Raw genomic sequence first — 9,662 nt, 5'->3', positions numbered from 1 at the left:
AAAGGGAGGCTGGACAGGGCCCTGGGCAACCTGATCTAGCTGGGGATGTCCCTGCTGACTGCAGAGGGGATGGGACTGGATGAGCTTTGGAGCTCCCTTCCAAGTCAAACCATTCTCTGATTGATTCTCAGCAAGAGGCTCAGCTGTGAGTGCTTGTTTGTAGCCTTAGGACTTTGTCTCCAAAGAATTTTCCCTTTTAATCTGTAGATTTGGAGCATTTGTTTGTAACTTGGGAAGAATGGGAGTTGTGGAGTCTCCTGAGGCGAGACTGTCCTGTGTTACCTGCAGGAATTGCAGCTCTGTGTGAACGAACTGGTTTACTACTTGATGGTATTTAAGCTGGACTAGTGTATGAAAGATCATCACCCTCCTATTTTCACAAAGAACTACATCAACTTCTCTCTTTCCCTAAGTCTCTGAGTAGTCACTGACTTGGTTTACACACTTGGGAGGCTGCGTCTCTCAGTATAGCTTTGACTTTTCTCAAGGAGAGCCATGGAACATCACACTGCTGCTGCTGAAAACAGCTCTGTCAACATGCAGGACTCCACAGAGGGGAATCCCCACAACCCCTGACTTGGTTTTCCAGTCATTAAGAGGCCAAATGACATGCAAGATCAGGGCAGTGTGCATTCCAGGGAGTGCTCTGAGTTATGTGCAGAGGTACTATTTTGTGGATCAAATGATAGAAGCAGGAATAGATTGAACAACCCTTCTGCTCTGCAGGTGTGCCTGGCTATTTCTGTCACTATCCTTTATCTCACTTCAGTCAAAATTAACCAAGTTGTTTGGAACAGTTTGGATAACAAATTTCCCCCCTCCCCCCCAATATTCTGGCAGACTGGGAGGAGCAGGTACTACTCTGAGCATCTTTTCCTCACAAATTAAGGAACAAAACAACAACATTCCTAAGGAAAGCATTCCTGCAGGAACCAGCCTCCTTACATCCTGGCTCATTTCATTGAAGAATGCATTTAGTTTATGTATCTGGCAGAGGTTTATTTCTCCTTACATGCTGGCTCCCTTTGATTGGAACATGCTTTAGTTTGCACACCCAGTTAGACTCTGTTGGTTAATTGATTGATAAGAAAGGGAATGTAAGCAGCTATTTGGGGCAATACTGGAGATTGGGGGGTTAGGGATATACTGCTAGGGCTTCTGTAGGGACTTCTGTTAGCCACTTTGTCACACAGGATGTTAGGGGTTGGAAGGGACCTCCAGAGGTCTTCCAGTCCAAGCCCCCTGCCAGAGCAGGAGCAGAGAACCCAGCACAGGTCACACAGGAACACATCCAGACAGGGCTGGAAAGGCTCCAGAGAAGGAGACTCCACAACCTCTCTGGGCAGCCTGCTCCAGGCCTCTGGGACCCTCACAGGGAAGAAGTTCCTCCTCATGCTGAGCTGGAACCTCCTGTGCTGCAGTTTCCATCCATTGCCTCTTGTCCTATCCCAGGGAGCAACTGAGCAGTGCCTGTCCCTGTCCCTGCCCTCCTGACCCCCAGCCATTGATAGACCTTGATCAGATCCCCTCTCAGTCTTCTCCTCTGCAGACTGAACAGCCCCAGGGCCCTCAGCCTCTCCTCATAGGGCAGTGCTGCAGTCCCTTCAGCATCCTTGGAGCCCTCCCTTGGACTCTCTCCAGCAGATCCCTGTCCCTCCTGAGCTGGGCAGCCCAGAGCTGGATGCAATATTGCAGGTGAGGTCTCAGCGGGGCAGAGTAGAGAGGGAGGAGAACCTCTCTCAATCTGCTGGACATGGTCCTCTGAATGCAGCCCAGGATCCCATTGGTCTTCTTGGTCCCCAGGGCACATTGCTGTGCCATGCAGAGCTTGTTGTCCACCAGCACTCCCAGCTCCTTCTCCTTGGGGCTGCTCTCCAGCAGATCCCCTCCCAGCCTGTGCTGCTGCATCTGTTAAGGGCTTGCAGGACTACTTCTGTTAAGGACACTCTGAGACTCTGCAATGCTGGGAATTCTACAACGTGGTAATAAAGGACTTCTGAGAGGACTTCTGAGATTGTCTGCCCTCTGCATTTCTGGCATTCCCTTGCTGGAGCAGTCATGGAGCTCGTCCATTCCTCGCCCGATGGCACCTCGTTATCAGGCTTACTACTCCTACAGCAGCACCCCGAGCCCTGGAGCCGCAGGGCCACACTCTGCTAGCCACAGCAGTCGGGCTGAGCAAGATGCCCCAGTTTATGCTCAAAGAAATCCCACCTCTGGAATCTTCATGGCATCACTCCCTTTGCTGGCATGTTCAATGCAAATTCAGGAATGGCTTTGTGCAGCTCCACAGAGTTTGCATAACACACAGGCGATGCTGCTCCCTACAAAGCAGCCTGGAAGCAAGTTGTTAAGTCCCAGCAGGGAGTTTACAGACATTAACACTGATGACTACACTCAGACATGAGAAGCCTGTGCGGTGAAAGCTGGTAATTAGTTTGGCAACAGCGTCCACCTACATCACCTGACAATGAATTACAGTCGTTATTGCTGGCCAGAATCCACCGTCATCATCAATCTGGTAAAAACTTCTGCGATAGCAGAGTCCCAAAGGGGACGGCAACCTATTTTGGACCTCTCCCTGAGGAGAGCTCAGCCACGTCGCCAAGAGGCTGCCAAGTAACACCTGCCGCCGTGCCCTATGCCCTGCTCCGTGTGCTTCCCCACTTCACTTGTGCTCAGGGCCAAAGGCAGGTAAAGGAAAGCGACTGGGCCGTGCCAAACGCGGCAGCTGCAGCGGCTGGTTTTGCTCAGCCTTTACCGCGCGCTTCACGGAGACTCGGCAGCCCTGACAGCGCTGCCCCACTGCTCTCCTCCCCTCCGGCGCCTCGGCCAGCGGGGATCGCTCTACCCGCGCTGCCCAGCGCCAGCCCGCGGACCCGCTTCTGGGCGTCCCGAGCACAAAAATGGACTTCTGTTTTTTTTTTTTGGGGGGGTGGGGGAGGAGGGGAAAAGTTAATTAAACTGCCATTAAAGCGGCGTCATTATAGGGCGAGGCGAGGTCTCCAGCGTCCTGAGGGGACGGAACGCAAAGGCGACCGGGGCAAGGCACAGGCGGTTGTGGACTTTCGGCTGGGAAACACGCGTGTCGGCGAAAACGGCGCGTTTTCGGCTGGGAAAACAGCGGACCCAAGCTGGCACAGGCGAGCACGGACGTCGAGGAAGGCGGGGAGCACACGGCGGCTCGCCGCTCCTCCTCTCCGCCCGGCAAAACCCACCACCCAAAATGGCGGCGGCGGCTGAGGGGAAGCGGCCGAAAGAACCCGAGGCCGCCGCCCCCCTCCCCTGCCCGCGCTACGTCACAATGCGCGTCACGGCCCCGCGCAGCCTCTCCCCTCCCCCCCTCTTCCTCCCCTATCTCCTATTGGCCACCGGACTCGGGCTACGCAGCCAATCGGAGGGCGCGGCCGGCCGGCCCAGAGCGAGGCTGCCCCTCTTTCCCCCCCCTCCCATCCCCCGCTCGCGCCGTCCCTCGCTACCGGCACGTTCGGGCGCCGGCAGCCGGGGCCCAGCGGGCACTGACCGCTCCTCTCACCGGCTTTTCGGCTCGGCGACCTGGGCCGCAGCCCGAGGGCCTCAAGGCGGCAGCGCGTTCGGCGGCCGGCGGCAGAGCCGGGAAGGAGGTGGGGGGGGGGATCCCGGCGGGCTCGGGCAGGGGCACGGGCCTGGGAGGAGGCGGAGGAGCCGCGCTCTCTTCCACCTTTCCCTCCCGTCTCCCCCTCCCGCCATGGCCGACAACGAGAAACTGGACAACCAGCGGCTGAAGAACTTCAAGAACAAAGGCCGCGACCTGGAGGTAAGCGGCGCGGCGCCCGGCGGGAGGGGCCGGCCGGCCATGGCGGCGGGAGGGGGGCCGCCGCCACCGCCGTGTGGCGTCTTTCCTAATCCGCCGGCGAGGGGCCCGCGGCGGGGCCGCGGCCTGCACTGCCCGCCCCGCCGAGAGGCGGGAGAGCCGCTCCCCGCCGCCCAGCGAGGCGAGGGAAGCCAGGAAGCAGAAGAAGAAGGGGGAGGCCGCGCTGTGGGGCCGGGCGCGGCCGGGCCGGGCCGTTGGGCGCCGCGCGGAGGCGGGAGCGCCGCCGCTGAAGGGGGGCGAAGGCCTCCGCTGCTCGCCCGGCCCCCCAGCGCCGCCCCGGGGCTTCCCCGGGCCCTCTCCGCCGGGCCAGGAGCGGCCCGTGGCGGCTCCCCCGCCCGGCAGGCCGGCAGCGGCCTCGCGTTCCGGGTGCAGCACTGGCAGGGGTCGGTGCGGTCCCTCGCTGGCGGAGGTGTTGCCCCGGTGCATTACCGGCTAGGCCGGCAGTCGTGGTTTCGTGCGGCCCTGCCTTCGTTTCTTGCGCTCTAACGATCACCCTGAGTAGCCCCGAAAAGCCTGAGTCAAGGATTAGGGCCCAGCTGCGTGTGCTGCCCTGTGTCTCTCCAAAGATGCTCAAGTGAATAAAGGACTTACTGCTTGCGCTTTATAGCAGATGTAATTATGTTGAAGCCGAACGCTTGTCTTTAATGTTGCTATTTCAGTGCCCAGTCTGTTGGGTGTTGAAACAATTGCCGCTTGAAGTCTGGAGCCTTTAAACTTTCTGGTGGCCGCATTGCTTGCATGCATTTATTTGAGCTGCGGAGGTGCCGAAAGGCAGCAGAGAGGATAATGAGCACAGTAAATATTCGAACTGCAAGACGAGGTATCGGCCTTCAGCAGTAACAGTCGGCAGTGCTGACCGGGGAATCCCGTGCATCATCATGCTGTCAGTGCAGGATTCTCATCCAGAATTGAGCTCTGACCTTCTCATTTCCCTTTTGCACCAGCCTCAATACATACCCCTGCGTTTAGCATAATATTCCAAGCGTTGACGTTAAGACAGTTGTGCAGTATTTCTTTCCTTTAAAGTAAAAGATGTCTTCTGTTGGCACCCATTAACACATCTGCCAAGCTTCCCATTTGGGTCATTCAGAAGCCATTAACACCTCGATTGTTTTTTTTTAACTCTTTATATTTTTTTCTCAACATACCTAAGTATCTGGATAAAACAATTCATTGCTTGGTTATCCACAGAGCCTGATGATGCCAAACATGTTGGAAGTGGGAATAATTACTGCAGGGATGGCTAACAGGGCTGTTAGCTTTGTTAGCAGCTGCTTGCCTTAAATGTTAAATCGGGTTTGTGCAGCTTTATTCTCGCTGAGGAGAGAACTGCACAAGCCAGGCATCTTTAGGAAAGTTCACAATAAAGGGTGTGGTATTGTAGCAAAAAAAAAAGATAGGAAAATCCAGCTTGGAATTCTTTTGTTTTCTCTCTCCTTTGGTGCCTCCATACTGAGTTTTAAGGTAAGTCAGCTGAAGTAGGGAAGGTTCAAGATGAACACGTGTGTGTGTGTGTGTAGCTGGAAGCAGGTAATCTCTTCAGTGTGTGTGTCTGCTGAATTTGCTGCTGCACTTAAATGGCCTCCTGCGTGGTGAAAACCCATGGCTAGGCCCTGTTGGACTGGCAGATACTGACATTTATCCAGCAAATCCTGGGGCATATGCTTGGTACCTAAAATAACTCCAGTGGATGGCGACTTTTCATACATCAGCTCAGGCTTGTGGCCATAATCCTGCTTATTAACATTTTCCCTTGAGGGTGAGAGGTGTTGGTAGTGTCCACTTCTAGCCAAGGGTCCTGTGGGAGCAACAGTTGCTAGTCTTGGGTTAGTTCATAACTGCTCCTTCACAGAGGAAGCCAACTTCTGATCTTTATCTCCTTTCCTCCTCCCTCTTTTCATTTGGGCTGAAACTGCGCATTTAACTGTTGGGTTCTTTGATACTTCAGATACTTCAGAGGCTGTGGAGGGTTGGTAACCTCCATGATTTTCCCCGTTGCTTAGATCAGTCCATCGACAGTTACACTGCTGGCAGGTGCTGACACCTTATCCTTCCCATCCTCACTGTAGGTGGTCATGTAGCTTTAAAAAGACAATTGCAGTTTCTCTTCAGTGCTGAGCAGGTGTTGAGCTTTTTGGATACTTAATGGCTTCAAGGTAGAACTTTAATTTCCCAGCCTATATCAACATGCCTCTCAAAATGCAAATTCTGGCCCTGAAACAGAGGGGCGGGGGGGAAAAAGGATCAAAAAAAAAAAGGGGGGGAGGGGAAAAAAAACACCCCAAACCAACTGCACAGACAGAGCTGTTTTACATAAGATGCTTAGTAAAATTCCTTCATATGCTTAACTCTTGGCTAAACATACATGCATGGACATGTTGTGATGTAAACAGCTACAGCCATGTGTTTCGAGATGACAGATTGGTGACGATGCTGGGAACAGAGGGAGTCATTGTGACTAAAAAGACAAAACACTTTCTTGGCCTTTTTTTTCTCTCTTGCAGCACTGCTCAAAGAAATGCTCAGTGTAATAAACTTAATATCAGCAGAGCTTGTGCTGGGAGAGCAAGCATCTGTAGCTGATACTGCTCAGAATGCTGCTTTTTGTAGTGCTGAAGGTTCTTAGTCCAGGCTGCTCAGCGCCTTCTCTTAAGGTCTTCCAAGATTTGAGAGCTGTTAGAGCTGTGAGGGGAGAAAAGACAGCATTGTTAGAGCACATAAAGGAGCTCGGCTTACAGAGCTGCAGAAATCACATCATTTAAATATTCAACCCCAGAATCTGCCTCCAAAATTGCTTATCTGGAGTGTTACACAGAATTATGCAAGTGTTTAACTGGCTTTCCTAGTGGATAACTTTTATCATCTTGTGTGTTCAGTGAGGGACAGGTTTCATTGGGGCTTTTATCTTCTAGAAATAGAAAGGATGAGCTGGGTTTGGGTTTTTTTCCCCCCCTGTTTATTGTGAATATGCCAGTGATGAGCCCTGATTTTTCTTTCAGTTTTACACCACACAGAATTTGGAGTTTCCCCCCAAACTGAGTAAATAACTAAGCTTGCTCAGGATTTGGGAGCTAAATGAAAATAACACTTGCAAAAGTAGATCAAATACAAAAGTGAATGAAATGTAAATGGTAATAAACATATGCATAGACATACATATAACCCAACAAAGCCCAGACCCTCCTGGACAAAGCCCAGAGGGCTGTGCCAGCTAACAAGTTCTCTCCCATCCCCACTGCTGTTCTTACCATAACCCAAACAGGAGTGAGCAAGCCAAGCAAGACCAGAAGGGGGGAAAGGGGGGTGGGGGAAGGAGCAAGAAGAATAAAGAACAAGCTATGCTTCAGATTATGTAGAAATATTGCAGACCAGTGGAATGGGATAAAGAGATCTCTTCTGTTCTGCTCAGCCCCTTGGGGATCATCCATCCCTGTGGGCTCTCTTGAATTCTCTGGAAAGCTTTCATTTACAGTGAGGACACTGGGGCACTAGCCTTCAAACCTCTAACACCTTCCAGCAGTTATTTTACATTGCAGCACCTTGCAGACCTTGGAACCAAAACCTAGATCTTTACTGTAAAAAGGCCAAGATAAGTGTAAATTACTCACAGTGCCATCAGTAGATGCTTTCATGAGCTGTTTGGTTTTGAGTGAAGCCTTGCTACAGGGAAGGTTTGAGGTGGGGATTGCTGTTTCCTTCACTTTGTTTTACCAAATGGTGGAATGTTTTACTTTCTGTTAGTGATTGTTGGCCTGCTGCACCACTCAGATTTGACTGGTTTTAGGGGTTTTGACTTGAAATGAAATTCCATGCATATTAGCTTTCCAACTCTGACCCACTGATGAATTTCTGTTGGCCTTTTCTTCTCTGACTTGCCTGTTTTGCTGGGTGAGAGGTGAAGAATTGCTTTAGTAGTGCCAGCAGAGGAGAATTTTCAGAGAGGTATTCCTGCTGTCTAATGGAGACACACATGATGTGAAATGATGATCATACTGTCATGCAGAGTACTTCAAAACTGATTTTGGAGTAGCTGTTGAACCTGGATGTTTTTAACTCAGGGATCCTATCAGAGTTGCCAGCAGCATTCAGAATACAGAATTAATCAGGTTGGAAAAGACCTTTGAGACCATCGAGTCCAGCTTACTCCCTTCACCTTTAATGCTGACAGTGTGCTTCTGAGCACCAAGGAAGCTCCAGGAGGTTGAAGGAATGCTCTCAGACACTCTGGATGATATCCCAGGTAGTTAGCAACTTTCCAGCTTTTTCTGTCCCCCACACAAACTGTTTTGAGTATGGAGGGACAGGGAGAGAGCAGGAATTTCCCTCACTGACTTCAGTTAAGAATGGGTACCTGTGAGCTCACTTGTAGTTCCATGGTGAAACTGACATTTTGTCATGCTGAGGTATTAGTTTGCAAAAGGGATTTGATTTGGCAGGCACAGCTTCTCCAGGAGAAACTACCCTGACAGCATGGGCAATGTCATATTGATTTGTATGTATTTGTTTGTAACTGAGTCCCCTTCTAATTCTGAAGGAGGAATAGTTGCTGAGATCTGTTTTCTGCTGCTATCTTGTTGACATTGTGCTGGCTTTAAAAGTCCTGTAATGTGTTTATCACAGTGGTCTTGAGAGTAGGCTTCAATGCCCTGGCTTGTGAGTGAGTTAGGATTAGCACAGAGGGGAAATAATGCATAGGGAAAGGCCTAAATCAGGTAGAATCAATAAGGTTGGGAAAGGCTTCAAGATTGAATGCAACTATTGACCCCCCAGTGCCAGGTCACCACTAAACCATATCCTTCACCATCGCATCTCCAGGGCTTTGAAACCCCTCCAGGGATGGGGACTCCACCACTGCCCTGGGCAGCCTGGGCCAGGCCTTGACAACCCTTTTGGGGAGGAAATTGTTCCTCATGTCCAGCCTAAGCCTCCACTGGTGCAACTTGAGGCTGTTTCTTCTTGTCCTGTTGCTCGTTCCTTGGGAGAAGAGACCAACTGTGACCTCCTTTCAAGGAGCTGTAGAGAAGCAGAACATCTCCCCTCAGCCTCCAGGCTGAACACCCCCAGCTCCCTCAGCTGCTCCTCCTCATCCCTGTTCTCCAGACCCTTCCCCAGCTTTGTTGCCCTTCTCTGGACATGCTAATTAAGCTGGAGGGTGAAGCACATGGATTTGTACTAAATCCAAGTGTGATTCTGCATGTGTCTCTGAAGGCTCTTGGTTTGTAGTTCAGTGCCTTCTACACCTGTGAGGGATGAGTCAAAATGTCTTTGCTGTTGCTGTGGGCACTGCATTGGGTGCTCTGGGTCATAGGCCAGTCTTCTCCAGCTGTGGTCTGCAGACTGGGTGCAGAGCAGCCAGTCTAGTGAGTAAGCAGTCGTGTGCAGGGCCATAGTATGTGGTGTTCTAACAAGAAAAGAGTTTCAAAGGTTTGGAGCTAAATAGTCTGTCTCTCACTCACCCTTGCCACCTTTTGGTTTCTGGTAGGTGTTTGGAGTTACAGATCCAGGGTTGGTGTGAAGTTGCAAGGAAGGAAGGAAAGATGGTTCAAGCAGCTCAGCTTTAAAGTAACCATTGCATTTCCACCACAGAAGCAAGGTGCCTTCAGAAACCAGGCTCCACTGTTGTTTGTCAGACCTGCCTGTTGCAGGTGCACATACAGGGCTGCTTGAGGGAAGTGTTTGATCCCCCACAGAGCAGCAAAGACAGGCCATGTGCTCCTGAGTTTCTGAGGAGCAGTGTTCAGAGGAAGGAATGGAAGAGGGCTGAGGCTGCATCAGCTGAGCACAGTCTGCAGGTATTATGTGAGTGTGC

At 51.6% G+C, this 9,662-nt stretch overlaps 1 protein-coding gene across 1 annotated transcript in view; it reads left to right on the top strand.

Moving 5' to 3' along the window:
* The first annotated feature begins 3,464 nt into the window (after window positions 1-3,464).
* KPNA4 (karyopherin subunit alpha 4) overlaps window positions 3,465-9,662 on the top strand; it is a 35,557-nt gene continuing 29,359 nt past the window's right edge. Inside the window, exon 1 of the mRNA XM_068164260.1 lies at window positions 3,465-3,796. Within this exon, the coding sequence (XP_068020361.1) occupies window positions 3,728-3,796 (69 nt within the window). The 5' untranslated portion in view covers window positions 3,465-3,727. The remainder of the gene's footprint in view (window positions 3,797-9,662) is intronic.

Source organism: Melanerpes formicivorus, unplaced genomic scaffold (genome assembly GCF_026170545.1).
Source record: "Melanerpes formicivorus ecotype bairdi unplaced genomic scaffold, bMelFor1.0.p_v2 SCAF_78, whole genome shotgun sequence".
Classification (NCBI taxonomy): Eukaryota; Metazoa; Chordata; class Aves; order Piciformes; family Picidae; genus Melanerpes; species Melanerpes formicivorus.
This window is presented reverse-complemented; position numbering and strand designations above follow the sequence as displayed.